This window comes from Cannabis sativa, chromosome 5, assembly GCF_029168945.1.
Source record: "Cannabis sativa cultivar Pink pepper isolate KNU-18-1 chromosome 5, ASM2916894v1, whole genome shotgun sequence".
Lineage (NCBI taxonomy): Eukaryota > Viridiplantae > Streptophyta > Magnoliopsida > Rosales > Cannabaceae > Cannabis > Cannabis sativa.
The window spans coordinates 1,798,338-1,825,314 of NC_083605.1; the positions used below are offsets into that span (position 1 = coordinate 1,798,338).

The 26,977-nt window shown below is 30.3% G+C and overlaps 3 protein-coding genes across 4 annotated transcripts; 2 read left to right on the top strand and 1 right to left on the bottom strand.

The window, feature by feature from the left end:
• LOC115716771 (protein LEAD-SENSITIVE 1) lies at nt 1-1,429 on the top strand. Its single transcript, XM_030645669.2, has 2 exons — nt 1-138; nt 691-1,429. The coding sequence occupies exons 1-2, from the start codon at nt 45-47 to the stop codon at nt 1,233-1,235; spliced, it is 639 nt and encodes a 212-aa protein (XP_030501529.2). The 5' UTR covers nt 1-44; the 3' UTR covers nt 1,236-1,429.
• A 14,470-nt stretch (nt 1,430-15,899) lies between these two features.
• LOC115717183 (protein AGENET DOMAIN (AGD)-CONTAINING P1) lies at nt 15,900-18,141 on the top strand. 2 transcript variants are annotated; one of them, XM_030646140.2, is made up of 3 exons: nt 15,900-16,468; nt 16,973-17,420; nt 17,828-18,141. In XM_030646140.2, exons 1-2 carry the CDS (start codon nt 16,061-16,063, stop codon nt 17,417-17,419), a joined length of 855 nt encoding a protein of 284 aa, XP_030502000.2. In that variant the 5' UTR covers nt 15,900-16,060; the 3' UTR covers nt 17,420; nt 17,828-18,141. The 2 variants fall into 2 exon arrangements, with proteins under 2 accessions (XP_030502000.2, XP_060971186.1); XM_061115203.1 differs by lacking the exon at nt 17,828-18,141 and having other exon boundaries at nt 15,903-16,468; nt 16,973-17,677.
• A 6,710-nt stretch (nt 18,142-24,851) lies between these two features.
• Nucleotides 24,852-26,977, bottom strand: LOC115716315 (2-methylpropanoate--CoA ligase CCL4). The gene has a single exon (XM_030645075.2). The coding sequence runs from the start codon at nt 26,716-26,718 to the stop codon at nt 25,057-25,059; it is 1,662 nt and encodes a 553-aa protein (XP_030500935.2). The 5' UTR covers nt 26,719-26,977; the 3' UTR covers nt 24,852-25,056.

Below are 26,977 nucleotides of genomic sequence, written 5' to 3' on the forward strand. Positions count from 1 at the left end.
ACTATAGAAAAATACTATATATATATATATAGAGAGAGAGAGAGATGGGGTTGGTTTCTAACAGTATTAATAAGAGAAAGCTCAAACCAGGAGACCATATTTACTGTTATAGGACTTTGCACCTTTACTCCCATCACGGTTTGTATTTATATATATATAGAGATATTATTTAGAAATTTTTACCATTACTAAATCTATTTTTTTATTTGTCACACCAAATTCTATGATCAAAACTTAGAAATAATTAGAGATATTTTTTCTTGGAATTATTTCACAAATACAAAAAAAATATAAAAAAAAAATCAAAAATTATAGTTGTAGGAATTTTTAAATATTTTTATAATTTTATTTACAAAAAATATAATTTTTTGATGTATTTTTATATTGTACTCTCATTAATGTGTTGTTATTTAAATATTATTTTCATGTTGTTATTTTAATGTTGTTTGAATATTTTTTTTTGTTTTTATAGAATACTTTAAAAATACAAGAAAAAAAATTAATAATTTTGAACTCTAATATATAAATTAATGAATATTTTTTTATTATAAATTTGTTGTAAACTTAATATAACTATGATAAACACCAAAAAAAAAAATCATGATTATTAACACAAAACTTCCTTATATGTTATCATCTAATTTAGTTATTACATTATTAATAACAATTATATTTTGTTGATAAATGCAGGAATATATGTAGGAGATAATATGGTAATCCACTATCAACAAACATATGATGATAATGATGATGATGATGATGATGATGATGATGATGATTGTTGCGAAGTGTGTGGTTTCAACAGAAAAAAACATCGAGGAGTGATCAAAACATGCTTAGATTGCTTCCTCAATGGTCACCATAGAGTGTTTCGATTCGAATACCAAGTGTCACCAGCCCATTTCTTCGCGAAAAGGAGTGGCACGTGCAGCGTCGCGCCACGTGACCCGCCCAATGTGGTCATCCAAAGAGCCACAGAAGAGAATAATAATAATAAGTTTGGACAATATGATCTTATGAAGAACAATTGTGAGTCCTTTGCAACTTATTGCATGACTGGGAAACGATCAAGTGAACAAGCTTCGTCGGTTCAAACAACAGCTAAGGTTGTTTACAAAAGTTTGGCTAACAAACCTATCAGTGTTGAAAATTTAGCAAAAACTGCTGTTGAGGCTTATTGTGCTAGAAAACTTAAAAAACTAGAACATATACAACAACATCAGAAAACAAAATAAATATTCATATTATTATATTATATTATATGTACTCTTAGTGTTTTTAAAAATATGTGTTTGTGTGTCTAATCAACTAGAATAAAAGAGTACTTGTGTTTGTGTGTTTAATTTTATCCAAGAAAGTCGAATATATATGTATGGTCTTGTATTGTTTGAAAATATTATGTGAAATAAAAGTTATATTGTTGAATAAATTATGTACTGATTTTGGTAGGAAAAAAATTGATAATTTTGTACTTATTAATAAAAAATATATTTATATTATTTCATTCAAATGTACTCACTTTTGTGAGTGGGTTGTCCAATCAAATGTTACTGACAAATATCTTAAAGAATATAAAAATAAAAATAAAAATTTAATGACTTCATGACCAATTAAGGATTACCACATGGCAATTTACTTAACACTTAACAGTCAGATACCTATAGAAGTTCTAGAATTATAACTTAAGTATTATTGCCGCTAAAAATTAAACTTAGATATTTATTTGCAACTAAGAGTTAAACTTAAATATTTATGCCGCAAATTACTATATTTCATAATAATTATTGAATTAAATTATGTGAAACCCAAATATAATATTGGAAATTCATATTATTACATACACATTATTAAGAATTGCTAAAAAGTATTATTGGTGGCTGATATCTTCCTCGGTGTAATACCGATATTGGTTTAATTAAGTATCGAGTCTCATATAACTTAATAAAATAACTTTCAGAAAATATCACTAACTAATTGTGAGGCGCCATCTGCAGAAGATGTTAGGCACCACTAGAGCTCAATAACATTTATCTTCAATCATGTGTATTAATTATTTAAAATATTTGATTAGTTTGTCAATAGAGGTTTTATTGACAACCGACACTACAAAAAATAGTTACCTTTAGTGATATTTTTAATCACAACATAAATTTTTTGTAACTAAATAAGATTTTTAGCTACAACAAAAAGTTACTTGTGACTAAAATATTATATTTAGATACAAGTTGTCACTAATTTAGTTTTAGTCACAACAAATATTGTGACTAGAAACACATTTAGTCACAATAAATTGTAATTTTTGTGACTAATATTTTTAGTCATGAACCTTCTAGTCACAACATAAGAATGATGATTTATAATTAGTTACAACTATTTTATATTTACTTAGTGACTAAAAATAAATTTTTTTATAGTACCACATTGAAATAATGAGAATTTTTCTAGTAAATAGAGATTTAAAAATTGATTACTCTTATATTATATTGGATTTTATAAAAATATTTACAAAATTATTAAATTAAATCTAGAAGAGTTACATTAGATCATGAATAGTCAACACCATCAAAAAAAAAAAAAGGAACTAGGTCACCAAAATACATATACTACTTAGATATCAAATCTTTTGTATTGTTTGCTATTTGGCGTACTATCTAATTTTGGTTTAACTCCAAATTATTATTAGTGTATTTTAATATTAGATCATATATATATATATATAAATTGATTTAATAAATAAAATAAAAAATTACTAACTAATTTAGGGAGTCACATTTATATTAAACACCTTAGAGTTAAAAAGGACAATCAATGGTACCTAACATTTTCTAGACGCATCTCTTTGTGATTAGTTAGTAAAATTCACTTAAATTTATTATATTAAATTATATATAGGACTTGATATACTTAATTGCAACGATAGCGATGTAACACCAAGGAGAGTGCTAGGCACTACTAGTGTTTTATAGCATTTCTCTATGATATATATCAGATATACTAAAAGGCACTGGTGCACAACACCCCTTTACGTGTTAATATCATTATTGATTTAATTAAGTGTCGAGTCTCGTATACATGTTAATTATAAAAATAATAAGTGTAGAAAGTATTAAGTACCTCTATGTATATATACATGTATAGTACTGATTTTATTGTCTTACATCATCATAAACGAGGTCATAGGTTTTAGTCATCATATAGTTTTTTTAAAGTGGAATATAATGAATCCAAGTGTTTCCAATGCCAATGGAAGTGGGAATTTAATTTCATTGATGCATGTGGAGAGTTTGTTTGGTTGCTTTTCTGTTAAATTATTATTATTCTCTCAATATTATATATTCTCTTTTTATCTTATATTTCCCATGTGGTCCTACTACGTACTAGTACTTCTGCATGTGTATTGTAGGATTTTTACCACTTTAACCTACACCAACAAAACACATAATATCAGTATACAAAGTCAAAACCGACCTTTCCTCTGTCTAACTTAAGATTAGACAAAAACGGCAACGTTTAAACCCCACGACACCAAAACTTGTGTCGTATTGATCCCTGGCTTAAAGACTCTCCAAGAAGAGTCTAGAAATCCTAACTCACACACTCAGCCTCTCAAACCTGAAACCACGAAACCCTAGCAGAGCAAGTTCTCTCCAAGACATGGTATTAGAGCCAATCGGCTCCCCATGACATCAATAGAGTGTACTAGTTCTACCCCACAAATAGAATGAAAATACTCGAAACCCCATTCAAAACCCTACAATCATAAACCCACAAAATCTTAGTAATGTCGCCGCCACACCCTCCTCTTCTCCTCTGCCTTTCAAAACTTTTCTTCCTTCAACCAAACCATCTCAGTGAAATCCAATTATCTAGTTTGGAGAATGCAAATACAAAATATTATCATTGCAAATGGTCTTGACGGTTACATTGATGGTACCATTGCTTGCCCTTCACAATTCGCAGACCCAACATCAAATCAGACCGATCCTGAGTTTACAGCTTGGCATCGCTACAACCGGCTGCTCATGAGTTGGCTTTATGCCTCTATCTCCGATTCCATGCTCGGATAGATAGTGGGCTTCAACACGGCTGCAGAAATTCGGGTTTCTCTTGAAAGAACTTACTCTGCTGCTTCGATTGACAGAAGCTCAGATTTTCGAACTGCCTTATAGAATTTGAAGAAGGACAGGCTCACTGCCTCTGCATATTTGCAGAAACTCAAAACACTCTGCAAGTACTCTGGCCTCCGTTGGTGAACCCATATCTTCGCAGGAGCATTTAACCTATCTTTTATATGGTCTACAGCCGGAGTACAATGCCTTTGTGTTTGTGTGTTTAATTTCATCCAACAAAGTCTAATATATATGTATGCTCTTGTATTGTTAGAAAATATTATGTGAAATAAAAGTTATATTGTTGAATATATTATGTATTGCTTTTGGTAGAAAAGAAAAAGGGATAGTTTTGTATTTATTAATAAAAAATATTTTTATATTTTATTTCATTAAAATATACTCACTTTTGTGATTGGGTTGTCCAATCATTATAAAAAAAATATTACTTTTGTCAGTGCACATTATCTATAAAAGTATATATATCTTAAAGAATTTAAAATTAAAAATAAAAATAAAAACAAATAAAGTAAAGTAGATATATAATGTAATTTTCACAAAAAAGATTAATGGGCCTTACATATTCTTCTTCCTCGAGCCTTATAATCAGAGCACATTAGTATTGCTGTTATTAGGGTATTGTCGACACTTTATAAATAGTTTAAACTTTCAGTTGTTAATAAATACTTAATTTTAATTTTTGACAGTAATAATATCTCAGCTATATTTCTGGAACTCTATAGGTACATAACCATTAAATTTTAAGTCATTATCCACGTGCCATTTTTTATTGGTATATTTAAATTATTTTTTTAAAAAAATAAAAATTTAATGACTTGACCAATTAAGGATTGTCACGTGATAATTTACTTAACACTTAACAACCAGGAACTTACAGAAGTTGCAGAATTATCGCTAAAAATTAACTTAGGTATTTATTTATAACTGAGAGTTGAACTTAAGTATTTATGGCGCAAATTACTCTATTTCGTAATAATTATTTTAAATTAAATTATGTGAAACCCAAATATAATATTAGAAATTCTTTATTACATACACATTATTGATTAGTTTGTAATGTCACCAACTATATATATATATCTCTTTAATTATTGAGAATTGCTAAAAAGTATCATTGGTGTTTATATCTTCCTTGATGTAATATCGATATGGGTTTAATTACTAACTACAGAAAATATTACTAACTAATCGTGAGGCGACAGAAGGTGTTGGGCACCACTAAAGCCTAATAACACAATTACTTTCGATTTATCTTCAATCACGTGTATTAACTATTTGAAATATTTGATTAGTTAGTCAATAGAGGTTTTATTGACAACCGACACTATAAAAATAGTTACTTTTAGTGATATTTTTTTAGTCACAACATAAATTTTTTGTGATTAAATTTGATTTTTAGCCATAACAAAAAGTTACTTGTGACTAGAACATAAGATTTAGATACAAGTTGTCACTAATTTAATATTAGTCACAACAAGTATTGTTACTAAAAACACATTTAGTCACAACGGAAATGCTAAAAAGTACCAGTAGGGCCTAGCACCTTCTATACGTGTTTATATCGTTATTGGTTCAATTAAGTATTAAATCTCATATACGTGTCAATTACAAAACCGACACGTCTAGAAAGTGTTGGATATCTCTATATATATACATGTATAGTACTGATTTTAGTGCTTACATCATCATGAATGAGGTCATAGTATTTAGTCATCATATAGTTTTTTTAAAGTGTGGAATATAATGGATCCAAGTGTCTCCACTGCCAATATATGGAAGTGGGAATTTAGTTTCATTGATATGCATGTGGAGGGTTTGTTTGGTTGCTTTTTGTTAAATTATATTATTCTCTCTCTATATATTCTCTTTTTATCTTATATTTCCCATGTGGTCCTACTACGTACTACTTCTGCATGTGCATGTATATATAACATGTATTTTTCTCCACTGAAGAGGTAGATAGGTTTTCTTTTTTTTTTTTTTCAGAGATAATTAATGAAGAAGTAGTTTAATGCTCCAATTATTTAGCTTAATTAACTTAGTATACTATATATGACGTTAAGATATATATATTATTTAAATAATACAATATTTTTTTTAAGTGGGTAAGAATTTTATTGCAAACAATATTTGATCCAGCTTTGCAACCTTTATAATTGAGTAAACTATCAAGTTATACGAAGACTAGCCAACCAATTCAAATAGTGCTAGTTGTTAAAGGTGAAATCTGATCAATAAAATCAAAATTTAAACACAACACTTAGAATTGAGATGAAATATGAAAACGTATAGAAATGTTCAGAATAATAATGGAGAAAGAGAAATGTTTGTATTTCTTTAAGTCATGTGTTATAATGATGCCAACCACCCCTCACATCAGAGAATGAGGTGTTAGACTTTTATTTGGGCTTACATTAAATTTTATTGGTTTTATTAAAACTTGGGTTGATTGGATAGTTCTTTGCTGTGTTAGCCCATGTTGTTGGTGATCAATTGTTAATGGGCTTAGCATCTGTGAGTAAAGTCTAGGTGAAGCAGAAGTGTGGGCTTTTCTAGTTGACTGAAGCCTTTGATGAGCAGGCCCAGCCCAACTAGGATTTTGTAGCTAAGTCCCCTCCCTAATTCTATAAATACATATTGTCTCATCACAATTGGATACCTTTTGATAATCAGAGAAAATAAACTGCTTCTGATTTAGAGATCTAGGGAGGAAGACTTAGTTGATAGTATTGCACTATCGAATTGGAGTAACTGCTGTGGATCAAACAGAGATAATTGCTATGGATCAATCAGGTACACATACTCAATTATCATATACTACTATTGTGTTCTATGTTATATACAAATAGATCTTGGGTTAATTGTTAATTTATCTAACATGTGGTATCAGATTGCCTATTGTATATGATTTAGAACCTATAATTAGTATAATTAATTTGTATATGTTAATTATCCATAATTTCATATCAATTTCGTTATTATTTTATGTGTAATTTTTTGTTTATAAATCTTAAAACTTTAGGGATTTTATTGATCTTTAAATTCTCTATCAATTGATATATTATATGCATGAAATCATTGTGTATATTAAGAGAATTTTAAATTTAAAGTTTTAGGGTTTATATGATTATAATATGAAATTATATTTTGTGTATTTTGATTTTATTGTTTTTGATCTAAAATTGATTATAGATAACTCATTATCAATTGTTTAAGAATGTTCCTACATAATTAATTTCGGATTTAAACTAAGATTAGCATTACAATTTTTTTTTGTTGTGTTCTTCAATTTTCGGATTGGTATTGTCTTGAAATCTAGAGATTTAACCTTTAATACCCGAAATTAGTAGCATAGATCAATTAGAAATTCAATCCCGAGCAAAACCCATCCAAATTCCGGTGTTTTCATCGAGTTTTTGGCCGGAAAACACGACCAGACCCGACTGGGCCGAACCGGGTCGCGTGACCCGCTTGCAGGAACCGGCTGGAGGAAGAAGAACCAGCCCAGCCGCGAAGCCCACTCGCGCAGGCGGCGCGTGGGGGCGCGTGGGGCCGACTGGGAGGTCCGTTTTCGACGATTTTTTTTTTCAGCGTTATTAGAATTTAATTTCTGATTTTTCTATGATTTTTAATTAATTTTTTGACTCCGTTTAATAATTATTATTATTTTAATGATAATTATGTAGTTAAAAAATTATTAAAAATATTTTTTGATAATTTTTCGAAATTTGTCAATCATAGAAAATTTTTTGAGTTTCTTCTCGTTCCATAAAACATAGTCACTCTCTTGTTTAATTTATCTTGACTATGTAGTCTCCACCAATTTTCTTATATTCACATCTTATGATTATTTGTTGTTCTAAAGTTATAAAACTTGATTATTTGATATAAAAATAATGTGTTATGGTGGACACTTTATTTTTTTTTATTATCAATATAATAAAAGCAATTATATATCTCTTTTGGAAATTTGGTTGAAAATTATTAATTTTCAATGATTGTTTTATCACCAAATTTCACATGTTGAAGAAAATATTATATTTTTGGTTGACTATATGTGTAATTACTTGCCCAAAGGTAGTATTTACATATATTAGTTCACATTCCATGAAGTGAGTTAATATTAAATGTATATATTTTAATTATTTGCCCAAAGGTAATAATTTAAATATATAAATTTATTATTATTTTTTGCTTGAATTAATACATATTTTTAAGAAATTTATTTGCCCAAAGGTAATAAAATTCTTAAATGATATGTATTTTTTCCTTTGTTGTTAACTTCATGAAGGTAGATCATGTGTGTGTTATATTCTCACCCCAAAGGGGAGTTTATAATGACCAGTTGATTCTACAATATTTTCTAATACATTGCTCATTATTGCTTATTCAAGTTTTAATTTTTGAATTTTTTTTCAGTCTCCTTTTCTGTGAACAACAATAATGCTTCCATCCATATTTTGAATGCTTCCAACTACAAGACATGGAAACGAGATGTTGAATTTACTTTAGGCATAATGGATTTGGACTTGTGCCTACGAGAAGAAAAACCTGCTGATCTTACTGACTCCAGTACAGCTGCCGAGAGAACTCATCATGCACAATGGGAAAAGTCAAGTCGACTTAGTCTTCTTACTATGAAAAGATCCATTCCTGAACATCTATTGAGTGGTTTGCCAGACACTACAAATGCCAAAGAGTTTTTCAATGCTGTAGAAAAATTATACGACACTGGTGAAAACGCTGAAGCTGGACATCTTATGGATGAAATGACAACCATTAAGTATGATGAATTAAAAGGAGTGCGTGATTTTATTCTGAAATTGGTGAATGTTCAGTCCAAGTTAAAAGATCATAATATTCCTCTTCCTGACTCTTTCATTATTCATCGAGCTCTTCATGCACTTCCTGCCTCTTTCAATCTTATCAAGACAGCCTACAACACTTATAATAAAACATGGAGTTTTAGTGATCTAATTTCTCAGTGTGTAGCTGAAACAAGCAAGCTAACAAAATGAAAAGAATGAGTCTTCTCACTTTGTTTCTCAACTCAAGCCCAACAAAGGATAAAGAAAATATGAAGAGAAACAACAACAACCAGAGGCTAAGGGATTTCAAGAAGATAAGTGAGAAGGAGTCAAAGCTTAAAGTGGCACTTATGTTAGCGATGATGTTATCTATGTTAGCATATTTATTCTTGAATTACAGTTTAGTGTTCAGATTGTCTTGAACAGTACTTTCTTGATTCTTACTTTTAAAGTAATTCAGTTTCGCTTCCGCGTTTAGTTAAACAATGATTTTCTTTTCGTTTTACCAATTATAGTGTTAACATTATGTTTGACTCCGAATAATTGGAAACTGTTTTTACTCTGATATTCTTTTCAAATTATCATTGATTTCCTTAGCTTCCTTTTTCAATGCTGTGAATATTGTGGATAAGAAATCTTATATTAAGATAACATCCTTATTATTATGGCACGATAAATCGGGTCATATTTCTAAAGAAAGAATTGATCGATTACTTCTAGCTAAAATTCTTTCTCCTGTTGATGTTTCTGGTTGTGATACTTGTGCTGATTGTACTGGTGGAAAATTGACTAAAACAAGAAAGAAGACTGCAAACCGCAGTCAATCTTTATTGGAAATTATCCACACAGACATCAGTGGTCCTTATTCCACCACGTTGTGCATAAATAAGTATTTTATCACTTTTATTGATGATTTTTCTCGTTATGGATTCACCTATTTAATTAAAGAAAAATCTGACGCCCTTGATAAACTCAAAATTTTTCGAAATGAGGTTGAGAAACAATTAGGAAGAGTCATCAAAGTTGTTCATTCTGATCGTGGAGGAGAATATTATGGTCGTTATACAGAATCTAAACAACACATGAGGCCTTTTGCTGAATATTTTCCAGAAAATTGTGTAGTTTCTCAATACAATATGTCAGGTTCACTGAGAAAAATGGCGTTGCTGAAAGGAGAAATCGCACTCTCATGGATATGATCAGAAACATGATAAGTAGAACAAATCTTCCAGAGTTTTTATGGGGTGAAGCACTCATGACTGCAACTTATATTTTAAATCGTGTTCCCAGTAAATCTGTTCCCAAAATCCTTTTGAGTTGTGGATTGAGAGGAAGCCTAGTCTTAATCATCTTTGTGTATGGGGTTGTCCAGCTAAAGTAAAGATTTATGATCCTAATTTGAAAAGTTAGATTCGAGAACAAATCGTTGTTATTTCATTGGTTATCCAATGCGCTCAAAAGGCTATCGCTTTTCCTGTCCTACTCGTGGTACGCGAATTGTTGAATCTCAGACTGCTAAATTTTGATGTTGCTGAAAATATTCATTCACCATCTCTTGAAATGGGGGAGTCATCTAAAGGAATTTTTATTCCTATGTCTTTTTCAAGAGATGATAATAATAGCAGTCTTATTCTTACTCTAGTTGATAACGCTCCCATTGCTGATGAATATATTGCTCCTACTATCCAAGATGACGAGGGTCCTACTATTGATGAAGGACCTATTAATGAAGAAGCTCCTGTTGTTAATGAAAATCCTGTTATTGAAGAAATTCCAATTGTGGAATATGTCATTCAAAATGATGGTCAACAAATAGAGGTTATTCCAGAAGTACCTCTTATATAAGGTGTGATGATAAATTTATTTACCTTGGAGAAGGTGAATGTGATCTTGGTCATTTTGTGGAAACTCTTACTTATAGTGAAGCACTTAATTGTCCACACTCTTCAAAATGGATAGAAGCTATGGATGATGAGATTAAGTTCATGGACAAAAATAATGTATATGTGAAAGTTAGTTCTATTACCTGATGGTTTCAAACCAATAGGTTGTAAGTGGATTTTAAAAACTAAAAGGGATAAAAATGGACAGATTGAAAGGTTTAAAGCGTGTTTAGTGGCTAAAGGCTTTACTCAAAGAGAAGGTATTGATTACACTGAAACTTTCTCACTTGTTTCTACTAAAGATTCATTCAGAATTATTATGGCCTTAGTTGCGTATTTTGATTCAGAGTTACATCAAATGATTGTTAAAACTGTTGTTCGATCTGAATGGAGAATTGAGTGAGCAATTTTTTTTATGTCTCAACCTGAAGGCTTCGAGGAAAATGGAAATGACAATTTGGTTTGCAAATTGAAACGATCCATTTATGGTCTCAAACAGGCATCTCGCCAGTGGTACTTGAAGTTTGATAAGGTTGTGACACTGTTGGGTTTCATCGAGAACAAGTTTGACTAGTGTATTTATATGAAGATCAGTGGGAGTCATCATATTTTTTCTTGTTCTTTATGTAGATGATATTTTACTTGCCAGCAGTGATTTGTCATTACTAAATGAGACCAAAAGTTTTCTGTCTACCAATTTTGATATGAAAGATCTCGGAGAGGCATCTTTAGTTTTGGAGATTGAGATTCATCATGATAAGAATCGAAAAGTTCTTGGCTTATCTCAAGAAGCTTACATTAATCGTGTGCTCAAAAGGTTCAACATGGATTTATGTAAAGCCAATTCTGTTCCTATTCTGAAAGGGGACAAGTTCACTAAGCAGCAATGTCCTAAGAACGACTTGGAAAGAGGAGCAATGAAGAACATCCCTTATGCAAGTGTAGTAGGGAGTTTGATGTATGCTCAGGTTTGCACTCGACCTGACATAGCTTTCGTAGTAAATGTTCTTGGGAGATATTTATCTGATCCTGGCCTTGATCATTGGGTTGCAGCCAAGAAAGTTTTGAGATATTTGCAAAGAACGAAGAGTTTTATGCTTGTGTATAAGCAGGTTGACAATCTTCGAGTTGTTGGTTATTCAGATTCAGATTTTGGTGGTTGTGTAGATGATTTAAAATCAACTTCTGGCTATATTTTCACCTTGGCAGGTGCTGCTATTTCTTGGAAGAGTGTCAAACAGACTTTGATCACGTCATCTACTATGTATGCTGAGTTTGTTGCATGTTATGGGGCATCTTTGCAAGCTTTGTGGCTGAAGAATTTTATTTCGGAGATACGAGTGGTTGATTCTATTTCCACACCTATGCTAATCTATTGTGATAATAATGCTGCTGTTTTCTTTTCAAAGAATAACAAGATTAGTAGTGCTTCTAAACATATGGAAATAAAGTATCTCACTGTCAGAGACTTGGTCAAGAAAGGAGACATTGTTATTGAAAATTGCAAGACCGAGTCGATGTTAGCTGATCCTCTAACCAAAGGGTTAAGTGTCGTGCTGTTTAATAAACATGTTGTTAATATGGGCATTTTAGAATCTTTTGATCTTTTGGGTTAGTGGGAGTTTTGTTTTCTGTTTGTTTTTAGAAATTATTATTTATAATTTTCTGAATAAAGTTATGAACTACATTTTATGTTTCAATATTTTTTATTATTGAATGGATATGTTTTCAATTAGGTTTTGTTATATTCTCGAGAATGATTGAATTGAAAGCATGTAGTTCATATCTTGTTGTGATCATTGTATTTTAAGTATATTTGCTTAATGACAATGATATGTTGTTGGCTTAATTCTTTAAGCATATTTAGTGACACTAACTTATTTTAAGTGGTGTATGTTTAATTTCACTGGCTTATTTATTAAGCATCACGGTATCAGTGAAATTGAGGACTGATAAGGATATTATGTTATTTTATATTGATCACATGTTGAACATAATTCCTTACCACACTACTAGACTTATTGACCATGTCGATTTAATACTTTGGTATTTGTGATTATGAATGTCTTTTGTTGAGCTAAAAGCAATATGACTGTCATAGTTCATTATCAAAGGTTAAATTGGACCGGTATGTTGAGATGCTATCAGAGAACTATCAGTTTTTAAAGTGGCCACAAATGTTTTCCTGTTGTTCAACCCATGAGTCGTTTTCAAACAAAATTATTTTGATATATAATATATATGTATTAAAATCAATGTAGCCCAAGTGGGAGAATGTTAGACTTTTATTTGGGCTTACATTAAATTTTATTGGTTTTATTAAAACTTGGGTTGATTGGATAGTTCTTTGCTGTGTTAGCCCATGTTGTTGGTGATCAATTGTTAATGGGCTTAGCATCTGTGAGTAAAGTCTAGGTGAAGCAGAAGTGTGGGCTTTTCTAGTTGACTGAAGCCTTTGATGAGCAGGCCCAGCCCAACTAGGGTTTTGTAGCTAAGTCCCCTCCCTAACTCTATAAATACATATTGTCTCATCACAATTGGATACCTTTTGATAATCAGAGAAAATAAACTGCTTCTGATTTAGAGATCTAGGGAGGAAGACTTAGTTGATAGTATTGCACTATCGAATTGGAGTAACTGCTGTGGATCAAACAGAGATAATTGCTATGGATCAATCAGGTACACATACTCAATTATCATATACTACTATTGTGTTCTATGTTATATACAAATAGATCTTGGGTTAATTGTTAATTTATCTAACATGAGGTACTTATCCTGAGATACACTTGTGGTTCTCAAGGGATAAACTGATGCCCTGGTGCTACGAGTTGCAGGTGCAGAAGGTGGTCTTGCGCTTAATTTGTACCTTTGTCTGGTACGTGTCAAGTAGTCCCGAGTTGCAGAAGTGGTGGTTGTTGTATACCCTTTGTCGAGATGTTAGGAGCTACAAGGTGAGGTGTCGCCTCTACTCATACCCTCTCGTCAATAGATCATGCAAGAAGCGTGGTCATACTCCCTTTCGCATCTCATCCTTTGTGTGGCCACAAAAAAATACCACTTTTAGTGATAACTTTTTAGTCACAATATTATTTTTTACTTGTGACTAAACATAGTATTTAGACACAAGTTGTCACTAATTTAGTTTTAGTAGTCACAACAAGTATTGTGGCTAAAAACACATTTAGTCACAATAAATTGTGATTTTTGTGACTAATACTTTTGGTCACGGACTTTTAGTCACAACGTACGAATGGCGATTTATAATTAATCACAAATTTTAATGTGACTAAAAGTAAGATTTTTTATAATGCCAAGTAGCCGTTGCCCTTGGCCGAGTGACTATTTGATTAACTTAGATAAAGTTTTGAACTTGGTTCATATATATTAGATCAAGAGAGGAGTAGATCAAATGGTTAGATTTATATAGCAATTGTTTTAGTTTTGGAAAAAGGAAAATTGGGTTCATCAAAAATTCACATTACAAAAAATTTAGATTTTTAGTCACAAACAAAAATAATTTGTGACTGAATGTACTTTTTTGTCACAATTTGTGATAAATAATATTTTAGTCACAATGAACTATTTGTCACAGTTCTTAAATTTTTAAATTAAAAGGTCACAACTAAATATTGTAACTAAAAATATGTTTAGTCATAATTATAAAATTTTATGACTAAAATCTATAACTAATTATTATTTAGTTACTAATTAATTTATTGTGTTGTCACTAAAAATTATTTTTTTAGTCACAAATATTATTTTTTATCATCTTTTAACTATATTTGCGACACTATATTTCCATAAAAAAAAAACTATATTTGTGACACTATAAAGGTTTAAAATAATATTGTACAATTGAATTTTATAGTTTCTGTTCATCATTATTTTTTTGTTATTTTTGAGTATTTATAAAACTATTATTGGAACAAGCCTTGTTGATTGGGCCTAGCAGCATAGGCCATCAAGTTTATCCTGATGGTTCGATATGGACCAATGTATATTGTAAGTTGGGCCTGTGGGCCGGGTAATGGGCCCTGGCGTGGTGTGTAGAAGTCTCTAAGTACACTGTTAGCTCGTAAAAAAAAACTTTTTTCTCTAAGACAAAATTAAGTTGTAAATTAAAAATTAAAATTTTATATTTTTTTAATATAATAATAAATTTCGAGTCAAACAATACATTAATTATTAAATTAGAGGAAATTTCTTCCAACTAAAAAACCCCATTTCCCAAATTTTGTTAACCCGTATGTTGCCTTATTATTATTTCTATATCCATTAGTTTGTAAGGGATTCAATGCAGACTTTGATGGGGATCAAATAGCTGTTCATGTACCTTTATCTTTAGAGGCTCAAACAGAGGCTCGTTTACTTATGTTTTTTCATACAAATTTGTTGTCTCTAGTTATTGGGGATCCCATTTCCGTACCAATTCAAGATATGCTTATTGGGCTCTATGTATTAACGAGCGGTAATCGCCGAGGTATTTGTGCAAATAGGTATAATCTGACTTGTTATACTGATTTCGATTGCGATTTAAGTAGTTCAGTTAGTTGTTATAAGAATTTTTGTGTGAAATTTAGTAAAAATAAAAAAAATATATATATTTTAAAGTGAAAAATAAGAAAACCCTTAAAAAAAAGATATATATATTTATATAAAATAAAAAGGCTAATTAGTAATTTTTCCCCCCGAATTTTGACATGTACTAAATCATGCCCCCTGAACTTTTTTGGCTGTTAAAAATTCCCCCTGAACTATTAAGATTGTTAAATTTAAGGACTTTTATCTGATTTTAGTAAAAAAATTCTAACATGGGTGAAAGTTCAGGGGGCATGATTTAATACATATAAAAGTTTGAGGGGCATGATTTGGTATATATCAAAGTCTGGGGAGCATGATTTAGTACTTGAAACAGTAAAATTGAATGAAATTAGACAAAAGTCCTTAAATTTAACAATCTCAATAGTTCATGGGGAATTTTTAACGACCAAAAAAATTTAGGGGGCATGATTTGGTATATATCAAAGTTCGGGGGGAAAAATTGCTAATTAGCCAAATAAAAATGATTTAAATAGAAAGTGTAAATAATTGGAATTTATAAAGATGTGTGTAAATATTACGTTTTTGGGTCTCTCTTGAAAGCTCTCGTTTTCAATTCAAAGGGTCTCTCTTCTCTTCTCTAACCTTGGGAAAAAAAGAGGCAACTGTTTTCTTCTGTAAAAAGATCAAATCTTTAATGGCTTCCATTAATGGAGGAGAATCTTACTTAACCATAGGCTCCGATGTCGAGGTCGGAACCCCAGATGGCGGCTTCATTCCGGCAACAATCATCGGCAGGGGATCATACCCCACCAGTTTTTTTGTCAAATACAAAACCCTAAAGTCCTTGAGGAGAGAGTTTGATGTGTCTCTGATAAGGCCATCGCCCCCCAAAGAGATCGAATTTAGGGAATTTAAGTTGGATCAAGAAGTCGATGCTTACTATAATGGTAAGTGGTGGGAGGGATTGATCACCAATGTCTCTAAAGATTGTTTGAATTTCGCTGTTTCCTTGTACGAGAACGATGAGATCGAGGTCCAATATTGTAATTTGAGACCTCATCGTGATTGGGTTGATGATCATTGGGTTCCTCCTCTTGTTCAGGTATAATTATTTGTGATTTTCATACTATGGTGCTTTTAAAAATTCAATCTTTAATCTTTTAGGGTTCGTTTGGTAGGCGAGTTTAGATTGTGTTCATAGTTTTATATAATAGAATGTGAAATTTTAATTTGATACCAAACGAAACCTAAGCTTTTGTTGTTATTCTTGTTGTTGCTGATCTGGTAGTGTGTGAAAACATGTCTTTGCTTGTAAATTACTGTTCTTTTATGATTCTAATGTTACTGTTTTTGTTGCTCTAACTTAACTTCAAACCCCAGAAAAAGAGATTAGTGTTTTTGTTTCTGTTGGTTTATTAGCTTCAAATTTCTCTATAGATTTTAAGTTTTTCATCACTAAAAAGAGAAATAAGGAAATCTCAAATCTCTTAACACTTCTTACAAAATGAGAAATTTGTTTGATTTATGATGACCTTGAATTAGCCTCTATTGATTGATTACATCATACTACACTTACTCATTCAATCACTTGTGGTTTACATATCAGACCCCTGTGTCAGATTCTAATGGTGCAAAAACAATGGAGGAATTTGAGGTAGGATCTCTAGTCGAGATCAGGAACGAGGAAGAGGGACTAGAAGGTTCATGGTATACAGCTAGTATTATCAGAATTATGGAGAATGACAAGTACTATATTCAGTACAAGACTATAAAGACAGAGACTGGTGAGAAGTATTTGTGTGAGGAGGCTGAGAGAAGAAACATAAGACCAGTTCCTCCCGAAATTATTATGGCTGATTCTTTTAGCCTAAATGAAGAAGTTGATGCCTATTATAATGATGGTTGGTGGGAAGGTGCTATATCAAAAGTATTGTCAAGAGGAAGGTACAAGGTTTACTTTGAGAATTCATGTGAAGAAATTGTTTTCGAGCATGAGGATTTGAGACCGCGTCAAAATTGGATCAATCGTACTTGGGTTTCGGCTTCTAATTAAGGTATTTGAGTTTTGATTATGTTTGATCTATAATTGGCTCAAGTTTCTGTTTTTGTAGTTCTGTTCTTAATGTTAATTGATTTTGTGTGATTAGGCAACTATAACCATCTGCTAATGATCATTGCTGAATGTATATGACAAATTTATTCTTAGTATTGATAGTGTGATCTAATCTTGTATAGTGCTACATACCGTAATAGGTTTGAAGTTATTTGAACACGTGTGGTAAACTAGAATATGAGAAACTCGATAACAAAAGATTGTGTTCTTTGTATTGATAGTGTGATCTTGCTGAATTCTATATACATACATATATGTATATATCTTTGTAAAGTGTGTGACTTTTGTTGAAATTTCTTATACTTAATTACTTTGCTAATCAATGATTTGTTATTTTTTTTGCAACAGTAAAAATGTGAAAGACATGTGAAGAGCTTTGGCAGAGTAGGAAATAGAAAATTTTCTTTTGAAATTCAGAAATTGTTTATGGGAGCTGTGCAGTGACCTTCCTCCATTGAATTATGATTAGATATAGTTATATCAATACTTAGTTTAACAGTTTCATAGATCAGTGGCATTTTGCAGAAGTCAAGACCAATTTATTTTGTGAAGATTGTTATGTTAGGTCTGTTTTAGATATTAATATATTTACCTGTAATTATAATGTTTATTACTATTAAACACATTACAAGCATTTTCATATTAATCAACACCTTCAAATGCACCCTAGAGTATCTCAAATGGTCAGGCATATAGTTTGCTCGACAACGTCCGCGGTTCGAGTCAAATATTTTAGGTTTGGGTGACAATCCTAGTTTCGAAAAATGAAAAAGAAAAAACAAAATCGGCTCCAAGCAACCTAATGGGGATGAGGGCCAACCAGTGTGTAGCAAGCCATATGAGGGTAGCTAAGCAAAGACAACTTAGGGTCATGTGCTAGCAAAAAGAAACACCTTCACTGTGTCTAATGCAATCCAAACATTCCTTCGAACCTCTAACATCTTATTGTTTGAACCTAGTAACTAAAACGTTTGAATATGTGACAGCTTTCGTATTCTTTAAGTAACTAAAGGGTTAATTAGTAACTTTTTCTAACTTTGACATGTATCAAATCATGTCTCTGAATTTTTTTGGTCGTTAAAAATTTTTCTCGAAGTATTGAGATTGTTAGATTTAAGGATTTTTGTCTAATTTTATTCAATTTTACTGTTTCAGTGATTGTTTATGTACTAAACGCTCCCTGGACTTTGATATTTACCAAATCATGTCCCTTAAATTTTGATATGTACTAAATTATGCCTCTTGAACTTTCATCCATATTAGAATTTTTTACTAAAATTAGACAAAAATTCCTAAATTTAACAATCTCAATAGTTTATTTAATTTCAAAAAAAAAAAAATAATTTTAATAGTTTAGGAAAATTTTTAACGGCCAAAAAAGCATGATGTGGTACATGTCAAAGTTAGAGGGAAAAAATTACTAATTAGCCTAACTAAAGTTTGTAATGATTAGTAACCAAATTTGTTTTTATGTCTAATCATTTTGAATGTTCGTCGGTTCAAGGGTGGGGCAGTAGGGCCACATCCAAGCCCAAAAAATATTTTAATAAAAAAGTCTCAAATTTATGTTTTAAAAATACTATATATTTTTTTAATTTTGATTTTTTTTTTTTGAAAAATACTTAATTTATTTTTAAGATAGTACATTTATATTTTTTATAGAGAGAAAAGACCTCTCTTATTTTCATTATATTCAGCGACAGTGGCTACTATAAAAAATGAATATATGTAATGTGTATGTAGGGCTTGTACAGGGTTATATACACAGTAAAATAGAAGCCCATTGGGCCGGTATTGGGCCGAAACAAAATAAAAGCAACTCTAACAGGGGAATTTTCTTAAATATGAAAATTGAGGGTATAATTTACTTGGTATAAATAAATAATAGTATAGGGTTATGAGTTTTTTTTTTAAAAAAAAAATTTTCTTTACATTTATATGGATTTTTCTTATGCTATATTTTTGTAAAAAAAGTGGAAATTCCATATTTGTAAAAATGAAACTTACAAAAATACTGGAATTTGAGTGAATTTTTAAAAAAATACTGTCACACGGAATTTTTTTCAAAAATACTGTGTCTTTATAAAACACCAGTAAAACACAAAGCAGAACAACTCAAAACAATAGTAGAACAGCTACAAAATACCAGTGAAACTTAACATAGTATACTGCAGTATGAAACTTATAAAAAATATAGTAAAAAAGTAAAAAATTCTGCTTGACAATATTTTTGTAAGAAAATGGCAAAAGTGAGTATACCATGTAAATTTTCCTTGTAAAACAACAATAAGTTTTGCCCGAAAGTCACCGGCACTGGAAAAGTCACTGGAAAAGTCATCAAAAAAATCAACGTCGCTGGGAAAATCGCTGAAAAAGTTATCGGAAAAGTCACTGTTGCCGGAAAAGTCACCGTCGCCGGCAAAATCACAAGAAAAGTCACCAGAATAAAATGTCTAAGATATAACTAAAAATATAACCGGTTATATTATGTTACAGAACCATTAAATATAAATAACATAAAATAACTCAAACTAGTTATAATTAAAATAGAATCGGTTCTATAATAGTGTTATAATGAATAAAAACAAATAACACGAAATAACTCAAACCTGATATAACTAAAATAGAACCGACTATATAACATAATAAATACAAACAAGTAACATGCAATAACTCAAACCGATTACAATTAAAAACAAAGAAGAAATCAGTTCCTAAAACACTGAAATATAAATTAAAAACAAAACTAGTTTCACAATAAAATACTTCATAACACATAATACCTCATAAAACCAGTTATATTTTTTTTTTTAAAAAAAAGTGGGGAAATGTCTCGGATATAATAAAAATAGAACCGGTTCTATAACATAATAAATAAAAATAAATAACACAAAATAACGCAAAGCGGTTATAATTAAAATATAACCAGTTCTGTAACATAGTGAATAAAAACAAATAACACAAAATAACTTAAACCAGTTATAATTAAAATAGAATCGGTTTCATAACAGTAATATAATGAACTAGTTTTATAGCAATGTTATAATTAATAAAAACAAATAACACGAAATAACTCAAACCGGTTATAACTAGAATAAAACCAGTTATATAAACATAATGAATGAGTATTTTTGAGGTATATATGGTATGTGTGTAATTATTTGGTGGGTTGGAGCATGTTGAATGTATGTTTTTGTTTAAGCTATTTTATTTAACTGGTTTTTGTGTGTGAGTTTTTATCTTAGTTGCTTTACGAAACCAGTTTTTTTGTCTTAAATTTTTAACTAGTTGATAAATATAAACGGTTTCTTTATATAATATTTGAATTATTGTGTGTTATTATTTGTGTTTATTTATTTTGTTATGGAACTTGTTCTTTTCTTATTTATGTCTCGATATTTTTTGAAATTGATTTCCATTTTTTTTACAAAAATATAATCAGTTTTATAAGGTATTATGTGTTATGAGGTTTTTTTATTGTAGAATTAGTTTTGTTTTTAATTTATGTTTCAGTGCTTTAGGAACTGATTTCCCTTTTATTTTTTAATTGTACTCGGTTTGAATTATTGTGTGTTACTTGTTTGTATTCATTATGTTATATAATTGGTTCTATTTTAGTTATAAACAGTTCTAATTTAATTATAATTAGTTTGAGTTATTCTGTTTTATTTATTTTTATTCTTCGTGTCACAAAATCGGTTATATTTCAATTATAACCGGTTTTATTTTTGTTTATATTTGAGACATCTACTTCTGGTGACTTTTTCAATAACTTTTTTCAGCGACGGTGACTTTTCCGACGACGAAGACTTTTTCGGCGACATTGATTTTTCCGGTGACTTTTCTGGCGTCGATAACTTTTTCGGCGACTTTTTCGGTTCCGGTGACTTTTCCGGAAAAACTTATTATTGTTTACAAATATGAGATTTCCATCTTTTTTTATAAAAATATGGTATAAAAAAAACCCATATAAATGTACAAAAACAAAAAATCCATAACCCTTTAGCTTTATTTATTTATGCCATACAAAAATAAACTCTTAAAATTTTCTCATATTTAGTGTAATTTCTACTTATAAATATATGATAATTTTAATTGAAGTACTTTTGTTAAAAAAATAAAATATAAACATAATATTTTATATATTTTTACACAAAAAAAAGAAAGAAATTTAAAAAAAAAGTTTTAATTTAATAAGTTTTCCTCCAATTTAATATTTGTTCTAGCTTCTTCAATTGAGTCTCCACCCCACACCATCTTATCATGATCACATTCCATATCTACTATAAATGGATTTGACATGTGGATATAGCTTGTCTTATATATATATATATATATATTTAATTAAGTTTTTTTTGTTTTATTTTATCAATTTAAGAAATTGTATTGTATACCCATTTTATTTTATCTGTTTTAATTTTTATCTTTATATTAATATTTTTTAAGATATATTCACTTTTATATACGATGTTATACCCATTAAGTTAGTGTAAATTAAATGCTACACTTAAGAGAGAACAAGTGTATATTAAACAACTCACTCATAAATATTGGTAGATTTTAATAAAATATAATAGGAGGGTATTTTTTATTAATTAATATAAAGAATATGTATGTCTCAATTTATCTCATATTTCTAAGTAAAGGTATATATGGATAAGCATGTGGCATTTGGTAATATTTTTTTTAACTAATTTTCTGTTTCTAAAATTACAAAAGTGAAAATATTTTCAAAAACATGTTTTATATAAAACAGTTTTTACTTTTTAATTTTTTAATTGAGAATCAAAATTTTAAAAATAAAAAAAAAAGTCAGTTTTAATATATTTTTAAATAATTTTTTTTCTTAATCAATATTTTGGACTCCGACCAGACCCGAACTAAAATCCCCCCACGACCCTGGTGCTGAACGCGGCCTCTGATCGAACCCGGATTTGACCCCGGACCTAGACCAAACTTAAATAAAATAAAAAATAAAAATGAAAATGAACTTTACAGAACACACTTTTATTTTTTCTGTTTTAAAATTGAAAAACAAAAGTAGTTACATAACTTATTTTTGTTTTCAAAAACAAAATTTTTACTTTTATTTTGTGATTAAAAAATTAAAAAATAAAAGTGTTACCAAAGGTACTATAATTAATGCTAATATCTATTTTTTGTTCAATTTTTTTATTTTTAATTAGTTTTTCTCAAAAAAAAGAAAAAACTCATTTTTAATATATATTTTGTTTAATTATATAAGTACTGTATGGTTTTTTTTTTCCATTGGCGGGGGTAGTGTTTTTGCTATTTTTTTGTTGACTTATTCTTTCTCACCTAATTTGTATATTTAGTACTTTTGTTTTGAACATTATTAATGATTATAGTATAGGATATTAGAGGATAATACTTCACAGGTATTCAAAATGAATTTATGTAAAATTATTTTCTTTAATATATATTATTGTAGAGATATTCAAAATGATTATATATAATATAGGATAATACTTGATATTATAAACGAATTAATTTTATGTTGATATTTAATATTTTTTTCATAATTATTTGTAAAAAATACTATTATTCTTCTAACTAGTCACTTCTCTTTTTTTTTTTTTTTCTTCCTTACTCTCTCTTTAAAAATTCTAAAAAGTTGTATTTTATGAGCAACTTTAAGAACTTTTAGAGAGAGAGAGTGAGGGGTTAGAAGAAAAGAATAGTGACAAGAAAAATGATAATATTTTTTTAAAAATAATTATATGTAAAAATAATAAATAAAATAACATTAATTTAATATGGATGAAACAAGAATAAATATTAAAAAAAATAATTTTACATAAAATAATTTTTAATACCTAATGAATCATTATCCTATAGTATAGTGATCCTTGTATATATTCTATATATGGTTTCATTCCATTATACAATTTTTGTTTCATGATTTCAAAATTAATAATTTTAATTTATATACATTTATCAAATATAACAAAAAAAAAAAAACATAGTGAAGAAATAGATTATCTTTTATTATTATTTTTTTAATGTTAGTTTCCAAAATAATCTTTATTAATAATTTCTTTTGTGGCAAAATATAGCCTCCAAATTAGGTAGTCTCAAGAAATTTTCAATAAAATTTAAAGTAATTTTTAAAAGTGTCTTGATAAACAAGAAATAATTAATAATTTTTTTTTTATTTTACTTTACACATTTAACATTACACCATGCATTAACTTATTTATATTTTTTTTCTATATCATTTAAATATTATATTTTTACATATATTTTACTAATAAAAAAAAACTCACTTTAAATACAAAAGAAAAATAAAAAATTAATTAAAACAATACAAATATAAAATATATTTACTTACTATTCATCAAGCTACACGTAGAGAAGAGTTTTTTAGAATTTGGAAAGATGTATAACCAAGAATTTAAAACAATTGATGGAGCTTAATTTTAAACTCTTAGCTATTTTATTTTACATTTTAGTTATTATATATACCTCGTAGTGAGTGTAGTGAGTATGATCTAACTTTTATTATTATTATTATTGTTGTTGTTGTTGAAATCACTTCAATGCTTTAAGAAAATAATTGTAAGAATACTTTCAGCAGCTTCTTTACTCTATCATTTAAAATATATCATTAAATTTAACATTTTTATGTTACAATACAACTTTAAATTATACCATACATTATTTTTCTTTTTATATATTTTTCTCTACATCATTAAATTAATATTATTATTATTTTCTACACTATTAAAATAATAATTTTTGAACATATATACAATATACATAAATAAAATATTATTTATATATTATTTAAATTAGAGAATACACTATTCATTCTCTACATATACTAGAGCAAGTTATATATATTAGTATGAGTTAAGTGGTACTATGTGTAACCACATCTTAATTTAAAAATTTTAAAAACTACAAGAGTTATAGTTGTTTGGAATTAGAATTTTAAATGATAATATCCTAAACACTATATAAAAAAAATCTAAAGTGATGATTAACCTCTAATTTTCTATCAACACTTTGTTAGAAAACCCAATAATATCCAAAGCTATTTTTATTATGAGTGAGAGTTCTCTCTTCTTACACACATTCTTCACTTATATATTTATATATGTATGTTAATCTTATTATGAGTGAGAGTTCTCTCGTTTTATATAATATATTCCTAATTTTATTCTTTTACTTTTCTTATATAGTAAGATTTATTTAATCTCTTTATTAATCTTTGATAATTATTGTGTAATATCTCTAACATATATATACTCACATGCATGTAACAAACAAAACACAAAATTCACCATGCACAATCAAATAGTACATAATAGTTTGGCAGTAATTGGGTAGTAAAATTTTATCAACTCTATTCAAAATAAAAACCAATTTTATTTCCTTTCAAAGAAAAACCAATTTTATTTATATATATATCTGTCATGCACGTAATATTCAATAAAAAAAAAAACAAATATGAGTACGTAACGTAACTCTAACTCTTGTCCACAAGTAACATAAGTTTACTGTTTATAGTACTAACGAACAAACCGATCATAAAGGCACGTGCGATCCACGTGTCACATACGGCTCCGACTCCTTCCACTTCCCATAGCTTTGGCCAAATCTCTCAGTACAAACTTCTGAACTTTCCCAGTTGAAGTCTTAGGAAGCTCATCCTTAAACGCCACCGTTTTAGGAACCATGAAATGAGGTAACTTACTACGACAATACTCAATAATCTCTTTCTCTGTTGGCTTTTTCTCCAATCCTTCTTTTAAGCTCACAAAAGCACACGGCGTTTCACCCCAAAACTCGTCGGGTCGGGCCACAACCGCCGCCTCCAAAACCGCCGGATGACCGTATAAAACCGATTCCACCTCCACACTGCTCAAATTCTCTCCGCCGCTAATAATCACGTCTTTAGACCGATCTTTAATCTCCAAATACCCATCGGGATGCATAACGCCAACGTCGCCGGTGAAGAACCACCCGTCGCGAGTCATCGCTTTCGCGGTCGCTTTCGGGTCTTTCAAGTACCCTAACATAACCGAACCGCCTCTAAGAACAACTTCCCCCAAACTTAACCCGTCTCGTTTCACGGCGACACCGGTCACCGGATTAATCACATCGAGTTTCGTCAGCGCCACCGTCCCAACACCTTGCCTAGACTTAAGCCTCGCTTTCTCCGTCGCGGGAAGGCGATTCCACTCCTTTTTCCAAGCGCAAGACACTACTAGTCCCGCAGTTTCGGTCAGCCCGTAACCGTGGCTGACCACAAACCCCAAAGACTCAATCCGGAACAGCACCGCCGCAGGCGGCGGCGCTCCGGCGGTCATGACCTGAACCGGTTTTTCAAGCGGTTCAGATCCCGGGGCGTTGGAAATCATGTTGAGAACGACGGGAGCGCCGCACATGTGCGTGACGCCGTGTTTTTTAATCTTGTCGTAAATTACAGCCGCGTCGAATTTGCGCAAGCAAATATTCGTGCCGCCGACCGCCGCCATGACCCACGGGTAGCTCCACCCGTTAGCATGGAACATAGCAAGAGTCCATAAATAAACTGGCTGTTTAGGAACTCCCCAATCGATGTGGGAATCAATTGTCATAATAAATATTCCTCTATGACTATGCACAACACCTTTAGGAGACGACGTCGTTCCAGACGTGTAATTTAATATCATCGGGTCCCATTCACTTTCGGGTCGGATCCACTCAAAACCCGGATCCCCTCTTTCAATCAAATCATTATAACTACAAAAGAATTCTTCCCCAATTTCCAAATCCGAATCCGAACCCGAATCATCCGCCATGAAAACGAGGCGAGGAATCGGCGATCCCTTCGGAAACAACGCGATAACTTCGAGGATCAGATCGCGAGAGAGATGATCAACGAAGACGAGTTTGGATTCGCTGTGTTGAAGGAGAACGGAGACGGTTCGTGCATCGAGACGGAGATTGACGGCGTTAAGGACGGCCCCAGCCATGGGAACGGCGAAGTGGAGCTCGTACATTTGGGGAACGTTTGGAGCGAGGACGGAGATGACGTGGCCTTTTTTAATTCCGAGTGAGGCGATTGACGAGGCTAGACGGAGACAACGGTCGTTAGTTTGAGACCAGGTGTATGAAACGGCGTCGTATATGATTGAGGTTGAGTCGGCGTATACGGTGGCGGCTCTTTCTAGAAAGCCTAATGGGGTTAGTGGAGATGAGTTGGGTGGACTCGGCTTCAGCTCTTCCATTTTTTTTTTTTTGATTTGGTTAATTAAAATGAATTTAATTTATACAGTTAATTTTGGGATAATGAATTAAGAATGATATATATCGGTGAAGATGAATGACGTGGCAAATGTGCTTATCTTCTTTTTGTATAAAAAATATTTTCTTTTTATATATATAATGCATGGGAAATGCCAAAATGGTAATTAGTGTATAATTTTGTCTTTTCTCTTTTTTATCAAAATAATAATAATAAGAAAAGTCTACGGTCTTTATTGCGGT

What these genes read in the sequence shown, in the direction of transcription:
- LOC115717183 (XM_030646140.2), top strand. Translation starts at nt 16,061, where the DNA reads ATGGCTTCCATTAATGGAGGAGAATCTTACTTAACCATAGGCTCCGAT. An exon ending in GGGTTCCTCCTCTTGTTCAG is followed by an intron (nt 16,469 to 16,972) that starts GTATAATTATTT and finishes TTTACATATCAG; the next exon opens with ACCCCTGTGTCAGATTCTAA.
- LOC115716771 (XM_030645669.2), top strand. Translation starts at nt 45, where the DNA reads ATGGGGTTGGTTTCTAACAGTATTAATAAGAGAAAGCTCAAACCAGGA. An exon ending in GCACCTTTACTCCCATCACG is followed by an intron (nt 139 to 690) that starts GTTTGTATTTAT and finishes TGATAAATGCAG; the next exon opens with GAATATATGTAGGAGATAAT.
- LOC115716315 (XM_030645075.2), bottom strand. Translation starts at nt 26,718, where the DNA reads ATGGAAGAGCTGAAGCCGAGTCCACCCAACTCATCTCCACTAACCCCA.